This window comes from Centropristis striata, chromosome 8 (genome assembly GCF_030273125.1).
Source record: "Centropristis striata isolate RG_2023a ecotype Rhode Island chromosome 8, C.striata_1.0, whole genome shotgun sequence".
Classification (NCBI taxonomy): domain Eukaryota; kingdom Metazoa; phylum Chordata; class Actinopteri; order Perciformes; family Serranidae; genus Centropristis; species Centropristis striata.
In genome coordinates, this window is record NC_081524.1 from 10013827 (window position 1) to 10032694 (window position 18868).

Here is an 18868-nt window from a genome sequence, read left to right on the forward strand (position 1 = left end):
TGTTATAACATCTTCTCTTTTATTTATTTGCTCCAATTTTCCTATTTATTAGTCTATTTATATATATATATATATATACACATACATACACTAATAAATAGGAGCAAATAAATAAATTACTTTCTAACAAATAATGTATTTAATAAGCTCTATTGTTTTTATTCTTAAGTAGAAAATCTACAACTGTGATTAAAACCCCAACATGAATACTTTTTTATATTTCATTATTCATAAAATAACATCAATTAGATTTTTACTCAATTTGTTCATGTTTCTTTCCAGTTCTACTTTTTGTATATCATTTCTTTTTCGTTGATCCAGAAATAAAAAATCAACCAACAGTTGTTTGGAATCAAAGCTTTATTGCTGAATATTATATTAAACATTGCAGTCAGGATACAACTAGCCTGAACACAATTATAGTGCAACAATTATGTTACAATACACAATATGGCATATAGCATTATCTTACAACGAAGCAAATTGTTTTACAAGAGCGATATGAAAAAGAGCGAGAGAAGGGAGGAGCCCAGAGAAATCATTCTCATTGTTCATGATATTACAATTATATGATCTTATCATCAGATGCACGATTAATATCCCCCACCTGACCCAAAAACACACACACACACACACACACACACACACACACACACACACACACACACACACACACACACACACACACACACACACACACACACACACACACACACACACACACACACACACACACACACACACACACACACACACACACACACACACACACACACCTTCTCATAACAGTAACAGTCCCGCTGGTTGTCAGTTCATTGTCCTGGCTGATAATTGATTACTAAAAAATTAAATAAAGTACATAAAAAAAAGAAAAACAAGCCGCTGTAGCACTTCTGATTAGTATTTGTTCTCTGGACTGGCATAATCCCTCTTTTGAGAGCACTTTAGATAAAAATCAGTACTCTTTTCAATGTCACAGCAACATTGTACCTTTGATCTACATAACCGCAGTGAGTTTACAGCTCAACCTACAACCTGCTGCTGAGGACTTTGAGTGTCAAGAAAAACCGTCCACATTGCATTCATCATCATTATTCATCTTTTACTTTCATCATTGTAAACCAATTTCAAAATCAACAACAAAAGTGACATTTTATGAAACTCAGTTTTCAACAGAGAAAGAAGAAATGTCAGGACTGTCGTACATGTAAAACACAGTCACATGACTGTATTCCTGCTGGCTTCCAGGTCGACACTAATACTGCAGTATTTGTTAGAAGTCATTTAAGATGATGTCCCTTGGATGGCGGATGATTCACAGTGTCTTCCTCGTCCATTTCTCTGTAACCGCTACCGCTCTGATTCTTCTCCGCTTCATTCATTCACCCAAACATTTACCTCCCAGCGCAACACACTCACACTCAATAAGCCCTCCCCTGTCCATCCTTCATTCAGTCCCACCGTCTCCCTCTCTCTGGCAGAAGTGAGCCAGCAACGTGTCCAAGTCCCGGCGGTCGGCAGCGGCGTACAGAGGGCTCTCTCCCATCATGCTCAGAGCCATCCGCAGGGTGGACCAGATGTTGTCGGACATCATGGTGGCTGCGGCGCCTCCAGGCCCCCTCGCAGCTCTCGCTCCGTCCCCGGCCGCCTGGCGCTGTAGAGACAGAGCTTCGAGGAAGTGCTCCACTGCCTCTCTGAGGATAAAAGAGAGAGAAAGCTAATTTAATTTAAATAAATTACTTTTTGTTGCTGTGTGTATCGTTACTTAATGAAAGCCATGTGGTTTACCCTGATTTTAGAAAAGATAATTGGTGTTGTTAGGTATGCTCTGCACTGTGCCAAACAATGCCCCTTAGCTGCTCTAAAATTGCGGTTAACCATGGGGGTTATTGCTTTAATATGTAAAAATCTAATTAAGACTTTTTAAATCCATCCTGTGATTTATAAATGGGCTGGACAAAATATTAGAAAAACCACATCAAGTATAATAATGTAATACAGTTCAACAGGACGATAATCTGCAGCCTCCAAAAAACCCATAAAGTCAAATTAACAAATTATTCTTTAACCAAAACTAAACATTATGTCCTTCATAAAAACTAGGATTTATTTTCAAGGTGGGTGTTAAGTGTGTTTAACAAAACTGCTGTTGCCATCTAGTGGAAGTTAAAAGATTGCAATGCATTCATCCATTTTAAACCAAGATCTACATTAGCTCATATTCTGGAACAATCTTCCCTTCCCATTGTTGTTGGTTTGCTGGGCCGCATCATAATCCTATAATCATTACAGAAATGTGTGTCCTCGGTCTCATACCACAGCAGAGTGGCGTTAGACATTTACCAAGAGTTTAAATCATTCATGGAGTCAGTAGCCTGTTAAAATGGTAACTGCAACCAAAGACAATTGCTTTTAAAGGTCAAAACAGTTGTTTGGTTTAACAAATAAGCCTTTTAGAAACAAAATATGCATACAAATGAAAGACTTCCTCCTTCACCTGTGTGCTCCTAAGTTAACGCAGCTGATTCCTAAATTGTAGCGACTACGGACGAAGCCGGGCTGCAGCTCCAGGGCTCTCCTGTAGGCGGCCACTGCCTCCTCTGAGCGGCTTCCGTTGGCGAGTGTGGCCCCCAACTTATTCCACAGCAGGTAGTCCTGATGAAGAAAAACCAGCAAGAGCTCAGAAACAGACAGAGCATGGAGCGTGAAGACAGACATTTCACCACTGGCCTCTCCACTAACCTGCGGTGTGACAGACAGAGCAGCGCTGAAACAGTCCACCGCCTTGTCGTACTCCCCGCTGAGGTTGAAGAGAACTCCCAGACCACACTGCAGCTGGGGGTCCACCTGGGCGGGGTCAGAGTTGGCTGCTTGCAGGAACAACGACTGGACATCAGTAAACAAAGATCTGTGCATGAAAAACAAAAAGAAAATTATTCAATTGTTGTTTTTTTTTAATTTAATTAATTTTAAATCTGATACATAAAACTAATCATTTGAGTATGTTGGTAGTGCTATATGCTGTGGTAGGAAGCATCTTTTTGACTTCCTCTAGAAAAACCCCAACAAACTAAACTCTTATTTTTCCCTCCCCACTGGAATAAATACTATAAATACTTTAATCAGCAAGTTCTTTAAACCTGTGATTACTGATTTTGTGAACGAATTATTGGCATATCATTAATTCCTTTCAAGTTGATATGGTAAACTTGCTAGCGATTGCCCCGAGGCCCTAATGAGTTGTGTTTCTGGCCACCTGGCACACGTAAGTGCAACATTCAACCTGCTTTTAGCTCTGTTTTTGGTCTCCACCAATTCCTGGCTTTTTAGCAGCTAAACGCTCCACTACGGCTACTTTTTGCTCAATTTCTATTTTTTTTGTTTGGCTGTGTACGGATGTAAACATGGAGGCCACTGAAGTAGCAATGAAAGGGGTGAAGAGTTTGAAGCCAAACTTTGTGTGATACTCACTCTGGCAGCAGTGACCCGAACCTCTCCCTCTCCTTCTCCTTCTCCCGTTCTCTGGCACCCTCCTGTTGGTGTTCGCCCTGATGCTGCTCCCACACAGAACGGTATTGTGGATTGTGCTTCAGCCAATCACGAAGAGTCTCACAGGCCTGCCTGTGCAGTGATTCGTTAGTGAAACTGACAGCCAACGCCATCAGAGCAGTCAGGTTGTCGTTCTTCAGCTCTATACACCTAATGAAAGAAAGATGAAGAAAGTCAGAGGGAGTAACAACGACATGCGTGTAGTTGAGAAAGCAAAGGTTAGAAATTGTCAAATATATTATCTATATGTAGGGGAAACTACAAAAAGTGGACAGACAGACTATATTAAAAAATCTCCTAGAGGTCCTGTAATTGCCCAGCAAACTCAGATGCACTACTTATGTTTTCCATCTTTTTCCTTTTTGTCTTCTTTTGTTGTTTCTAAATACAGTTTTGCAGTTATGATTTCTGACCTGCGGAGGGCGCTGATGGCTGCAAATTCTTGCTCGTTCTCTGCCTGACAGGTTCCCAGATACTGCCAAGCCTGCAGTTTAATGAGGAGAAATGGACACACACCAAAGCATCATTACAACTGCCTTCTGTGGGGAGATGAACATGAGTGAAATCACAACTAAGGACACTTTTTTGAACTGATTTTACATTTGTTAATAAGAGAGTGATAAAAGAATTGGAGCCTGAAAATGCAAATGAAGCCAGAGGCTATTAGAGTCCTACCAGCTGGTTGTCTGGTTCTCTCTGTACGGCACTTTCAAAGAACCGTACGGCCCCAGGGATGTCCCCCGCCTCCATCCTCTTGACTCCCTCTGACAGAGGGTCTGGGTGGGATAAGTAAGGGTTTTCCTCTTCAAACTGATATCCCTGAGACAAAGACAAGGAGTATTTCTATGTGTACTAACAGAGGATCATGCAGATTATTGAGGTCCATGAAAAGAAGCAGGATCATGTATATAATCTTGTAAAGCTTAGACATCAAGTAGAGCTGCATGTGGAAAAATTGCTGAAATCCTCAAACATGTAAAGGGATAGTATTTCTGCGCCTGTTCACAGCAGGTTGACAGATACCTTGTCATAAGAAGTGCTGAGTAGCTGATCGAAGTCAGACAGCCAGGGGTGGCTCTCTGCGTCCCTCTTTGCCATCTCCTCCCACTCCTGCTGCAGCTTCTCCCAGAAATCCACATCACTCTGACAGAATGACAGATACACATCATTACTTCACATTCTCCACACATCATATGTCATCCCGTACTTCAGCTACATTTGACCTTTACTTTTCCGAGGGACAGACAAGAGTTTATTGATGGGATTTTTGTAGCACAACCAAGTCAAAGGAGAAAGAAAGAGGTTTGATTGTTTTTCTGAAACAGGATTACGTTTCTGGATCAAAGGCACCTTGGTGTTAATAATTTAGAGGCGTTTCTTTCTTCTTCTTTTCAATCTCCATCTTTAAGCCTCTATCTTCCAGGACACAGTGTGCTTTTAACCTCTAAATGCTCCCAGTTCATGTTCAGTACTTTAGCTGTATATATTAGTATTTATTAGAGTTTCAGGCTACATCCACAATTACATTTTTTGTTTTTACATCATGTTTTTAAACAATCTACACTAGTGTTTTAGCACTATAATGTCCATCCATATACACCGATGACATGCATTAGCATGCATGTGTCAACAGGAAGCAGACAGAAATGCAGGAATAGTTCAGAGGAAGAACAGCAATGGGGAAACATATATTGAGAGATGTTGCAAAACAACACAGTGACATATTAGAGCAGTACAGGGAACATATCCATTGCTTGAGGAAGCCATGACAATGGGAAAGGTGTTACCACACAGGAAAGGTAAAATCACAAAAGGGTAAGTAGCCCTAGCTATAAAGTTTAGACAGGTTGTTGCTGATAAGACCCAAACAGGAGGCGAACAAGGCGGTCTGCATAATCGTTTTCCAAAGTCTGTTTCCAGACTAAAACACAAATTCTTTGTCTGTTTCAAAGTCTCTGTTTGAAAGTGCTGGAGTAGTGTGGATTCCAGGCATAAAAATAGAAAAAAGTACCTCTTTTAAACTAAAACATATCAGCGTGGATGTAGCCTAAGTTGTCACAGATTCTCGTCTCACCTCCACTGCAGCCTTAGCTTGCTGAAAATCCGGTCCTGATGTTGCAAACTCATCTACCCAGGCTTCAGCCGACTCCTCTGACACCTGAACAGCAACGAAGAGCAATGGGAGTGGTTTACCAAAGTCAGCAAGTGCTTGCTATGAAAATTGTTATTAGAACTGCAGATGGGGACATTAAAACAGGAAAAGTATAGAGGGAAGCGAATGGAAAGGAGATGAAAGAAGAAACAACTCAGAAAAAAATCTAATTTTCTAGAACTCCTTTCTTACCGTTCCTCCTAATGAACTCCTGTTTTCTCATCAGCAGCAACATAATGCTGAGTGTACATTGCTGACTTAGTCTAGGACAAAACTCTACAACACAAAATTTCAACTTAGCAATAACTCAAACTAAGAATAAAGAAATCCTATTGCTGCTATGACCTGAGAGGTCCTACCTGCCTGATGACCTTGGCCCACTTCTCTGCTTGTTTAGCTTTAACTTTCTCAATCTTCTCATTCCTCTCTGGGGGTTCCAAGGGAAGACTCCCTCCCCCAGTCTTCGCCAGGAACTATGGTGGGAGGTGAGCAGGGGTGGCGGTGGGGAATGGGGCAATGTTTTGAGGAAGAGGAGGAGCGGTTGGTTGGTGAGGAGGTTTTTTTTTTTTTATTTGAGGGGTGGGCGGAGTAGGAGTAATTTTAAGTAGTAGGAGGAATAGATGAATGGCGGTTGTTAATTGAGGGAATGGCAAGCCGAGAGTTTGAGGACAGGTCAAAAAATGGGAAAAGTACATGTCAGAGTTAGAGGGCAGTTAAGAGGAGAAATATTCATCATAAACAGGACTGAGAGCTGCACATGCACAGTATAATATGGATGCCCATTTCTGCCAGGATTAGAAAAAAAAGGCATTACTATTAAGTACCTTAAATCAAAATTATGAGACAGTAAGTCAGAATTTTGACCAATAGAGAAGTTTTTTGCTTGTTTAAGATTATGCCTCAGGGTCAGGGTTTCCAGATCATATTGGGAATCTTAATAATTATAATAAAAATAACTTTATTTATATAGCACCTTTTAAAAACAGCAGTTTACAAAGTGCTTTGACAGAGAGCTGTTAAGGCTGTTTCTTGCTTTGGACAGTAGCCAGGAGTGTCGCTAACGATAAATGATCAACTCGATCGACCCGCCTCACTGGATGAATTAACTTGTTCATATAAAAATCAACAGACAGAAAATATATTACTGTCTGTGTTTGTTTGGAGACACATGCAGTATGTCCTGTATTGTTGGCTGCCCTGAAATAAAGGGAAAGTGATCGGTTTGTCTTTGTGAGCGTGGCACTTACAATACTGTCTCAGAGCTTTTGATTATTTCATAGAAATTATTTAAATTCTGGAGTTGCTAAATCCAAATGATCCAAAATTTTGATTTACTAAGTCAAAATGTTGTATTTTGACTTATTATTTCATAATCTGGAATTAGTTTAACGGCCAGAATTGTAATAAACATTTTTTCCTAACTTACTTTTAATGAGATTTTTTCTTCTCTTGGCAGAATGGACTTGGATTTAAGGGAAAAATCAAGTTAAAATCCATATCTGGCATCAGCCTGTTTTTTTTCTGTCTTTACTGAGTGAAGCCAAAGTAATTATTTACAACCCCAGTAAAATCAAGAACTGAAGGAGTCAAGGTGGGAATAACCAGGACTTGACTGTGCATATTAAAACATTAATGGGTAAGCACAGAAACAGATCATCAGAAGAGTTTTCTCTCTGCTGAACAAATTCCATCTGCAATGCTGTGCAGCCTCAAGCGTCATATTACAGGGAGAGTAGCGGCTGCTTTTGGTTACATTAGTGGAAAATGTTACTCTGCATCAGATACTGGGGTGATGAGTCACAGTCTATACTGTGCAAAAGTGAACCAGTGTTGCTCCCCAAAGTGTTCCCAATAGCAACCATCCCCTCCTCAGTGGGCAGTGACTCGTACCTGGTTGAGGTTGGAGGCCCAGTTCTGAGCCTCCGCGGCCTGAGCTTTATCTGTGAGCTGTTTGTCTGTTCTGCTCTCCACTGTCACACTGCCCTCGCCAATCTGCCTAATGAATCGCAGGAACTACACAACAACGGAAAAAAAAAAATGACAACAAAAAAGCATTTCACCATCACCATTCCTAATTGGTCAAATCTATAGTAATATACTGCTAGTGTCTTTTCAAACCAACTGCTTTCTTTCCAATAATCTTGAAAAACCAAACTGAAACTTAGTCATCATAATTAGCAATGCTCCAAAAGAACTCTACAGAAATGTTAAAGAAAAAGAGAAAGGATATGGTGATAGAGAATAAAGGTCCAATGACTGACATGGAGAGACATGAACACACTGCTCACCTCAGTGTTTTGTAGCTTGGGGTCGTCGACCTTTGAGACGAGCTCATTGGCTGTCTGCCTCAGCTCCTCTCCTGGCTGATACTCCTTTGTCCTGTCACATTAACAAAGAAAAGTTAATATAATATAATAAGGAGTTATACGTTCAGAAGAAACTGTTCTATTTCATTCAGAACGCGTCATCTGTAACAACTTTATTAGGCTTCAGCCTGTACTTCGCATTCTTGTACAAGTGACTGCTTTTGAGGTCAGTGCACTGTGTTGATGATTAGACATCTTAAAGGGATAGTTGGCTGTTTCAGATTGTCTGACGTGGGGCTCTATGAGGTACTTATCTATAGTGAGCGTGTTACTCTACAGTAGATACTGGTCGGCAGGAAGCTAAGGGTAAGTTCTGCTGAGGACAGGGGCAGCAGCAAAACATATTTTAGCAGGATTATCCATCTTCAGTCATGGAAAAAGATATTAACCACCCTTGTTTTCTTCCATTTCTTGTTAATTTTAATGCCTGGTACAACTAAAGGTACATTTGTTTGGACAAATATAATGGTAACAACAAAAATCGCTCAAAAGAGTTTAATTTAAGAGCTGATTTTTTGATTTTCCATGGTTTTCTTCATAATGATTTTGGTTATTATCTCTCTTAAGTTGAACGCTATTTTCGTTGTTGTCATTATATTTGTCCAAACAAATGTACCTTTAGTTGAACAAGGCATTAAATTAACAAGAGGTTTCTTCAAAGCCAGCAGGCTCCATAGGGGAAAAACATTTCTTACCATGCTGCCTCAATTACTTTGTCAGTGTTTGTGTGACATTGGCACAAAGGGTCAGTTTTTAGATTCACCAAAATCACACAATGAGATAAACAGACTAACCAATTGAGGCGGTGGTAGATCAGAAACTCAAGTGTTCTGCGAGGTTAAATGACTGGTTTTGTCAAAGAAGTCTGGCAGCTTTAAGGAGAATACAGATAACGGATTCAGTTCCCCCTGTCTAAACAGAGCTGTCTGACGGCAAGATAAAGCAGTGAAAATATTCTACATGTCATTTAGCATGTGTACCTAAACTGATAATGATTTTTCTTTAGGAGGCTATAAGCAATTTGCTGCTGCCCTCCAGTTTCCATGCTGGTTCAATCTGGGGCATGCTGTGCACCATCTACTATACGTAATACATTGACTCTCGATAAATCTCCCACACAACCACATTTCAAAAAGTCGGAACTATCTCCATTCTCCAGTCCATTATCCGTTACATCTGCTTTAACTCTACTTATTTGTAAGATTCTTCTTTGCCCTTTGACAGAGCTTTTGTCTGAATGAGCTAAACATCATTGGACAAGTCTAGACAAGATTAAAGTCTGAAAAATTAAAAATTCAAAAGAAGCATTCCATCAACAGGTAGACAAAAACATTTTCAAGGTTGCTATGATGTTATCCTACACTTAGACGTGTAGGATAACATCGTACACGTCCTACACTTCTATTCTCTTTTATTCTTGCATTTGCTCCACATTTAATGCAGCGTGCCTGAAGTAGCAATTTATACAAGCCATTTTTCATCTGCAAACTTTCACAGCTCTCTTTCCACATCCTCCATCCCCCGTTCTAACCATTCGTTCTCCTTGTCTCCCAGGTCTCCCAGCCATAACTTCTCCTCCGACTGCTCCAGATACTCCTCCGCCCACCGTCCAGGATCTGGAGCAGAGAGAGAAAGAGAAAAAAAAATAACACAGCAGATGGGCTCATTGTAAAAACTACATGCAATGCAAAAAAAGGTTTTATCCAGGGCAGGTTTGCTCTGATGTCAGTAAAGATTGATGACATATGACAGACTGATGATGACTCCAGAAAGATGAAAGATGCTCATTAAGCAAAATGAAACACAGGAGAGCAAAAAAGAAAAAATATCAAACTTAAGCTACCTGCAGCCTCAGCGATAAACTCTTTCGTCCAATCAGCGTCTGCTGCATCACCAAGAGCAATGAGCCCCGGTGCGGCCGCAGCGTCAGGACCTGAGAGGAACTCAGCCGCCCAGTCCCCAGAGAGGGCCAAAGCTGCCACATCTGGAGCTGTAACAAGGGAATATATGCTGTTAAAGTGCTGAAAACAGTTTTTACATAGACATAAACCTTACAGGCACTAAAGAAAATACCTCAAACTTGAAGGCAAAACATTATATTAATAATAGAAATGAAGTCTACCTCTCTGTGGAGCTTGTCTGTAATTCTGCTGGTCAATCTGCTGCATCTCCTCCAACAGCTGACCCATGTCAAATGTGTGTGGGGGTCTGGGGGGCGCCTGGAGGAACTCATTCACCAGCTGCAGCAAAAACAAAAACATTATTCCACTTTTTAGAGACTATAGAAAGAAAGAAATGCAGCACACCTGAAATAGCTTCAGAGTGGGTAACTTGCATTAAACATCAGAGAGCTACTTTCTCAAACATAAAACTTTTATCAATAATATTTGATATTGTTAACCATTATTATACATATACAAACAATGTATTAAATTGTCATCTAATTCAATAAATGATGATATATGATAAGAATAAATAGGAAGCAAATAAATAGCTAAATAAACATCATTACTGAACAGTAATGATGTTTATTTAGCTATTTATCAAATCGCACCAAGCAACATTTTATGCATTATATATTGTGTAAAAAAGTTTTTATAACAGAACAATATTGGCTGATAATATCTGTCAACTGATATGTCTGTTGGGCTCTAGTCAATATTTTAGGAACATAAGTGCTGACCTCTTCTTCAGTTGAGATTTCAATAGGAGCGGGGGGAATCTGAGAAAAGAAAAAAAAGAAGAAGAATGAAATTAGGTCACTTAAGCCATATCTTTTGTCAAGAGATCTCCTGATGACACTGAAATATGTTCACTTTGTAGGAAATGATTTAGCTGAAAAATAAAGCCATTTGAACTGTTAATATTCAGCTACAAATAACTCACTGTAGGTGTTGAGCGGTGCCGCCATGCCCCCCCTTCCTTGGTCATGTGACCGGTCAACTTCATGAGGGGATTGGCTCCCCCACATTCTGCCTCCACCAACTCCCGCATCGCCATGGCAACACAAGGATGAGGCAAACCCAATCAGACCACCTGAGAACTGAGGAGAGAACGAACAGATGAATTCACTCAATTTGGCCAAAAAAGTAGTTCAAAACATTAAGTGAAGCACAAACTCAAATAGTGTGTTAAATTCAAGAAAGGTATACAGTATTATGCTCATGCTATCTTGGGAAATATTGGAAGTCCAAAACAAATTGCATAATGCCTTTTGCCCGTTTTAAATATTCAACATGTCCAATGTGTCCACGCTGCACAGATAGTCTCCTGTCACATAACCAAACTCAAGCTCCATCTGCTGTTTTCCGCGTCATTTCCAGGCTTAGAGTGAACCATTAATAATGTGGGTTTGATGGCCCAGCAGGCACACAGGCATTCACTGCATATTTCACTTAGTGGGTCCAGTAAGTTCAGAAGATTTCAGCTTTTAAATGCATTTAAGCCCTTGCAATGACAAAAACACAACACTGAAAGCTATGCCACCATTTCGTTATGAACAAACACAGACTATGTTTATTGTCATACAGGGCAAGTATTGAACGGAAATACTTTTTTTTATTATTATTACTGAGCCAACAAATTTGTTAGTCCTATTTGAAACTGTACAATAACAATGAATCTTATGTTAAAATTGTTTGTTTTTTAAAATATTCTATGAATTGTGTTTTTTTATTTACATTTTATACAGTGTCCCTATTGTGGAACCGTGGCTGTAAACAGAGTGTCATTATGGTAACCAATAAACAACAGTTGATTATGTATTTACATTTATATTGCTCATTGATTTACCAAGACATTGTGCAGATAAAAGGATATGCAAAACTATCAAATCAAGCTAAAATAAACTGAAAGTTGCAATTAAATTCTGGTAATCTTGATGTTTTTTTAATTTTCTAATTGAAATTTTAAAATACAGGTACATCTCAATACATTAGAATATCATGGAAAAGTCAATTTCCAGTAGTTCAAGTCAAATAGCCCCAACCAAGTATTGAGTGCATATATTTTTAACACTGAATTTTAGGTCTTCATTAAATTTAAGCCATAATCATTATAATTAGAAGAAATTAAATAAATTAAGACATGAAATGTTTCATTCTGTGTGTAAGGGATCTATATAATGTGTTATTTCCACCTTTTGAAGTGAATTAATGACATAAATAAACTTTCAATGAGATATTTCTATAAATTATATATTCTATAAATTAGAACATAGAAATATATTTCTATCTTTCTATATTCTAATTTATTGAGATGCACCTGCATAGCCAATTTCAGACTGTTCTTCTACACATTTGTTGAGACATTTGACTTTAAATGAGGTTTTGCAAAAAAACTAAAAAAATTACTTGAAATTTTGGTATTTGGTATAAATTAAAAATAAATACTCAGACCTGATGTGATGTCATCCATATCACATTGAAATTACGTTATATTATTTTCTCATTAATCTGATGCTCACTCACCTGATCCTGCAAATGCGAAGCAATCGTAATGACGATGATTCAGTCGCTATATGCAAACCCTGACAATAACGTGTTCCAAGAGAAAACCCTGCTGCTCAACTCACTGACCTATATGCAGGATGAACAGCTGACAAACTGCTGTACAGGCTGGCCTACTCAACTTCTCTCTCCCCCCTGGAGGGACACGTAATGGTTACAATTTCCTTAATGAAGTGTCAGGAATAGAAATTTAAGTCCCTGTCTACTTTAATCCAGGCAGTGTTAAAAAAAAAACAAAGACAAAATATATTACACAAGAGAGTCCACTCTACAGGTGGACAGCCCATCATTTTTATAATCTAGGTTATAGATTATTTTTCAAATAATTTATTCCTTTTGATTCAAAGAGTTGCTGGACTGTGCGATGATTAGGATCAAAGTAAGAGGATCAGACAAAGATATTAATACACTCACAATCACAGACAGGACACTGTGTGACACCTGTTTACCTACTCACTTCATATCGTCACCCTGTTAAAATAATCGCCCAACTAATTTTTTCAAGTTGTGCAGGAAACTCAAAAAACTTCACCAAAAGTGTAACATATGACATTTATTGATAATTTCACTCAAAAAGGATGTAACAAAGGATGGCTATTGGCATAGTAATAACACTGAGTGTAAAATATTTAATTTAAGAGAAATAAATGACTTAGTAGGCAATTTTTTGAACATGCCTTTGTGACTTAAGTAAGATATGGTAACACTTTATTTTGAAGGTGTCACACAAGCCTTTTAGAAACATGACATGACAAGTATCATGAGCATTAATGTTACTTCAAAGTGTTATTAATGTTCATGACACAGCCCATGTCATGTTTATGACACGTTTTTGACACGCTCATGTCACTCTTATGTAGACACCTTAGAGTAAAGTGTTACCAATATTAGTGTCAACAATAAAACACTGATAAACTAAACTGATAACTTAACAATCTCCAGCAAATTGTCAAAGAAGTGATGATCTTAAAGGGGTAAAATCACATGATCTGATCAACAGAGGATGTAGGCGATTTTACCATAGGTGGCCGGCGTCATGAGGAGATGATTTAGGCAAAAAAAAAATTGACAAAAAATTACTTAGGCGATTATTTTAACAGTGTGACGATATTCACACAAGCATGGCTGCATTACCTGTGGAAGAAGGTCCTGCACATTTACACTTATTACACTTTTATTGAGGAAATAATTGCAGTTTATACGCAAATATTCCCAAAAGCAGCCTGCTGCTAGCACACAGGTGCATGTTAACTGTCAGACTGCTGTCATGTGTCAAACCAGTTACCTGACTGGGAGCAGTGTGGACACTAATAGCATTGTTTTGCCCGATGCTAACTGTGGCTTCTGCCAGAAACAGCAACATTAGCTTGGAAACGTTACCCAGTATATTTCTTCTAATGTAGCCAACATGCTGCTCGTTAATTAGCTAAAGAAACGGAGGATATTTAAAGAATTATGAGCCCTTTTTGTCCTCCAACAATAGCGAATGTAGCTAGCATTAGCTAATGGCACCAGCTAGCTCCAGTAGGGCCAGTGCGCTCCTGTTGTATGCAGCCAGAGAGGCATGAATAGACGGGTAGCGTGATGTTCATCTCACCGCCGACAGCTGCTGCTGGAGCCGCACCGACAGTCCCTCCTCTCCGGTGTGTGCTCTCTGACCGTACCACCAACAAAAGTTGCCGCAGTGTCAAACCTCCCGGTAACCGTCTTTAAAAAAGAGCCGCGGTGTGTTATTAGCGCTTGTCTTTTATTTACCTTCCTCCTCCATGACCCACAAAACCCTTCACCGATCGCTTTGAGTGTCTCGTAAACGTTACAATGGTTTCCTATTCTCCAACGGTCTTACGTAAAAACGTCAGGCGGTTTAGGAAAAAAATAGAACGTAGCGGAGCGTAAAGATTTTACGTAAGGATACATATTGCGCAGGAGATCAAAGTGCAGCATGCATGCAGTTGTAGGTAATCCAATAATGTACAAATACTCGATTGCAAGCGAAGGTCCTGCATGCAGAATTACCTACATAAAAGTGGGAAAGTAACATACGCAAAATGTACTTATCAATGCATGCATTTAAGACTGTTTAGGGTGTTTTTTTTATTATGTACACTGGTGGTATAGTACTATAGTATCCTGAAGTTTCAAAGATTTTTTATTATATTTTGTTTCGCTCAATGAAGATCGTGGATCCCCCTCTAACAATGCTCATTACATGTTTTTGTATTTTAAGGATTTAATTTGAGGTATTTATTTTAAGTATTTTGATTTTATTCCGCCTTATAATTCTACTCCACTTCATTTATTTAGTTATAACAGTTTATATATAGAGTTATAACAGGTTTTAACAAGTGCAACATACATTTGTTTTAATCCAATAATGTAAAAATACTTGATTGAAAGCAGAAGTTCTGCATGCAGAATTACCTCAGTTAAAGTGGGAAAGTGACATTGGTAAAATGTACTTGTCAAGTATACATAGTACGCATGCAAAATGGCATCTTTAAGAGTGCTATATATATTATATACACTAGTGTTATAGTACTATAGTAGTCTAAAGTTTCAAGATTTGTATTATCACTTGCACAACAATTACTTAATTCCCTCAAACAATGCTCATTAAATATGCATTTAAAATAAATTAAAAAGAATATCATTTTAAGTATTTGTACTTTACTTGAGTATTTTCATTTTATTCTGCCTTACAATTCTACTCCACTTATTTTATTTCAGTTCTAAAAAATAATTTTATAGAATATAATGCAGTAAAATGCTGTTAAATTTAGCCTCACCTAAAAAAAACTGCAACATTTTAATGCTACTCACAAGTATATACATCAATTGTCAAATATAATAATATAAATCCTTATTGACCATTATGCATTATGAGTGTTTTTGCTTGTATTACTTTATTAAGTATATACAACTGGTAATATGTTTATACTTTTGCAATGTTTGTTTTTTATTGTAAAAACATGTTTTGCATATTCAATTGAAAAATAACTCGAGCTAAAGTAAAATGTCTAATATTTCCGACTGAAAGTAAGTACATGAAAAAAGTAGCATAAAAAGTATCTAAATTGTACTTATGTGCACTTGTTAATATATCCATTCATCTATTGTAATATATCCATATATTTATGAATTAATTTGAATTGCACAAATTGAAGGGACTGATTACATTTCACTTAAATTATAATGTATAGATTGACTCATATATGTATGTTCAAATAGACTAGCATAGGTATCATGGTTGTAATGTGTGAAATTTGTATAAAATTGTGTAATTATAAGAAAATATTAACAAATAGTACATCTAAAATAATATGTAATTCTTCAAGGGTTTCCTTTAAGAGCTGACCTCACTTTTAAAATACTGTTTAACAATATGAAAGCATTATGTCAGTACCTGCACTAACAAGAAAGCTCTCTCATGGAGACGTCATATAGTGTTTTTATTATGAATTTTGTAATGTTTTCTGACAGTTCTCAATAACAATTAGTCAGCATAATCCATGTCATCATTGTATCAATAATTACAGGTAATGTTCCAATAGTAACATAGTAATAATATAAGTTATTAATCAATGCAATGTTTATTTCCTTCTTAACATCACACTCAAAAAACGACAGGCTTTATTTACTGACAGGTTTAGCACTGCACATTGATAGGCTACACAGACAGACAGCAAGAGACACAGAGGGAGAGGTGAGGGGAGGAGACAGGGAGGCAGAGGGAGGGGGGAGGTGAGGAGAAGCACACAGTTGTACATTCATTGAACCAAATATATCAGATGGACTGAAATAGAAAAAGAAATTAAAGGTTCAGTTTTTTGAAATGTGAAAATAATCATCTGGAAGTGTGGAAGTGAGTGAGACGTATCTAAGTATCACAACAATGTGCCCTCCTTTTTCTGTGATTCAGATATTGACAAGTTCTTAAATTACAACAATAGTACACACAAATTAAGAGACACTCATCAAGCCAGGGATTATCATCCTTATCACTACTACTATTATTATTATTATTGTACTGTTTTTCTGATGCCATAAAAGGTGATGACTCAAATGGAAACACAGAAAAAAAACATAATCTGCTCCCTCTCAAAGTGTGCAGAAAAAAGAGAAGAAGAGTGGCTGCTGCAATAATAATAGTAATAACAATAATATCATAATATTCATCATTGTATGTACAGAAAATTCATTACAATCAATACAATCAAAACTGCCCAAGCTGAGCGGACATTCTGGAAACAGCAGGGGTAGCATCATGGAGTGTGTGTGTGTGTGTGTGTAATTGCATGTGACGTCTTGCAGTTATTGAAAGAGCAGTGTGCAGTGAGTGAAACAGTGCAGTGAGAGTCATTTAGAGACATTCCAGCGGTCACTGTGAGGAACGGGGTCAGAGGTCAGGTTACACCAGATTTACTGTAGATGGCGATGTTTTTTTGTCATTTAGCGGCACAAGCTGAGACTTTGCACAGACTCCTGACTCAACACCGAGAGGCTTTTACATCTGCATGAGTACCGACTCGTGTGGTTGATGGTCCTCAAATCTTCTCATCTTATCGTCAGCCCCACGTAAACTATAGCCGGGAGCTGAAGCACTAAAGTAGTCACAAAAGAAAGCATAGTGTTTACGTTTTTTGTTTTTTTTAATGAAGAATGACTGTAAAGTCTGACCTCACTGTCTTCACTCTGCAGCGGTGGAGGAATGTGTCCAGAGAGGATGCAAAGAGGGAGGAAAGAGCTTGTGCACAGACTTCTGGAGTCGAGTCTAATAAAGGAGTGCAGAGACATGTCGGGGGGGTCAAGGCTTGTGTCTTTGCCTACAGATCTATGCAAGGCCAGTTTTCATTTTGTAAAGATTTCATTCTGTGTTCAATAACAAAAGATAGAATACAATCTTTTTTTCTTCTTTTTTTTTTAAACAAAAGCAGTCTCATTCAACCAGTATTACACTATACAGACACATTACCATCTCGTGATTTAGAACTGGTGCACCACATACAATTTTGGTGGGGTTTGCTCAGGCGGTTAAATTACATTAAATGTATACATTGTGCCATTGAACATTTAGGTGGAGAACAACTGCCCGTTGTTGGCTATAGGTCACATATGGCGTTGAGTGTCAAGAGTATTACAGTGACTGTGTTGTGCGTTGTGTTTGTAAGCATACATTCCTTATACTAGTAGTGTCAGCAGTCGTTGATATTAAAAGTGTTGGAGTGTGTGAGCCCGGTTTGTGGTTTCCATGAGAACTGGTGCAGAGACACGTGTGGCTCAGTAGCGGCGGGCGTTGCCGTCCCTCCCCTCCTTCTTGATGATGATTCGCTGGTCGTCGCTGGCGTCTTCAGGCGACTCTGCTACCTCCTCGTCCTCCTCGGCCTCCCCCTCCGTGTCAGCAGAGATGCCCATACGAGACTCGTAGGACTGAGGGGGAAAAGAGCAATGTGTGGGTAAAAAACAGATGGGTGGAATGTAACTAAGTACATTTACTCAAGTACTGTGCTTAAGTACAATTTTGAGATACATGTTCTTTACTTGAGTATTTTCATTTTATGTAACTTGTACACCACTACACTTTGAGTCAGATATTGTACTTTTTACTCCACTGAATCTGACAGCTTTAGTTACTTTTCAGGTCAAGATTTAACATAAAAAAACATGATAAATTTCAAGTGATTAGAAATTAAAAAAAAAACCTCATAGAGTATATTAAGTAGTTAAGATTAGACCTATCTTGACAAAAAAAATGCATCAATCCAAAAAAATCTTATAATATTCTTAGAATATACTGTCATGGAAAAAATATTAGACCACCCTTGTTTTCTCCTTACTTTCTTGTTCATTTGATGCCTGGTACAACTAAAGGTACATTTGTTTGGACAAATACAATGATAACAACAAAAATAGCCATTTTTGACGCCGCACCCAACCGCCTGTCCATCTCACGCTCCGTTCTACCCTCACTCGTGAACAAGACCCCGAGATACTTGAACTCCTTCGCTTGAGGCAGTATCTCTCTCCCCACCCAGAGGGGACAGTCCACCGTTTTCCGGCAGAGAACCATGGCCTCTGACTTGGAGGTGCTAACTCTCATCCCAACCGCTTCGCACTCGGCTGCAAACCGCCCCAATGAGTGCTGGAGGTCCCGGCTTGATGAAGCCAAAAGAACCACATCATCTGCAAAAAGCAGAGATGCAATTCTTAGGTCACCAAACCGAATCCCTTCCTCCCCCCGGCTGCGCCTTGAGATCCTGTCCATGAAAACCACAAACAGAATCGGAGACAAGGGG

At 38.6% G+C, this 18868-nt stretch overlaps 2 protein-coding genes across 6 annotated transcripts in view; both read right to left on the reverse strand.

The window, feature by feature from the left end:
* Window positions 1-341: 341 nt before the first annotated feature.
* Window positions 342-14369, reverse strand: pex5 (peroxisomal biogenesis factor 5). 2 transcript variants are annotated; one of them, XM_059339801.1, is made up of 16 exons: window positions 14173-14369; window positions 10954-11110; window positions 10751-10789; window positions 10190-10307; window positions 9911-10057; window positions 9599-9683; window positions 7990-8080; window positions 7592-7714; window positions 5624-5707; window positions 4573-4692; window positions 4225-4368; window positions 3963-4033; window positions 3472-3699; window positions 2743-2908; window positions 2498-2655; window positions 342-1694 (listed from the first exon to the last, which is right to left on the reverse strand). In XM_059339801.1, the coding sequence occupies exons 2-16, from the start codon at window positions 11065-11067 to the stop codon at window positions 1448-1450; spliced, it is 1935 nt and encodes a 644-aa protein (XP_059195784.1). In that variant the 5' UTR covers window positions 11068-11110; window positions 14173-14369; the 3' UTR covers window positions 342-1447. The 2 variants fall into 2 exon arrangements, with proteins under 2 accessions (XP_059195784.1, XP_059195785.1); XM_059339802.1 differs by lacking the exon at window positions 7592-7714.
* A 1638-nt stretch (window positions 14370-16007) lies between these two features.
* clstn3 (calsyntenin 3) overlaps window positions 16008-18868 on the reverse strand; it is a 36413-nt gene continuing 33552 nt past the window's right edge. For 2 of the 4 annotated variants that reach the window (XM_059339496.1, XM_059339495.1), the window contains exons 19-20: window positions 17935-18002; window positions 16008-16331 (exon numbers count right to left, since the gene is read on the reverse strand). In XM_059339496.1, the coding sequence (XP_059195479.1) occupies window positions 16166-16331; window positions 17935-18002 (234 nt within the window). In that variant the 3' untranslated portion in view covers window positions 16008-16165. Of the gene's footprint in view, window positions 18003-18868 lie in introns of all 4 variants that reach the window. The other 2 variants (XM_059339497.1, XM_059339498.1) reach the window with 2 other exon arrangements.

What these genes read in the sequence shown, in the direction of transcription:
- pex5 (XM_059339801.1), bottom strand. Translation starts at nt 11,067, where the DNA reads ATGGCGATGCGGGAGTTGGTGGAGGCAGAATGTGGGGGAGCCAATCCC. An exon ending in GGGCCTCCAACCTCAACCAG is followed by an intron (nt 5,708 to 7,591) that starts GTACGAGTCACT and finishes GTTGCTGTTCAG; the next exon opens with GTGTCAGAGGAGTCGGCTGA. An exon ending in GCCATCAGCGCCCTCCGCAG is followed by an intron (nt 3,700 to 3,962) that starts GTCAGAAATCAT and finishes TTCTTTCATTAG; the next exon opens with GTGTATAGAGCTGAAGAACG.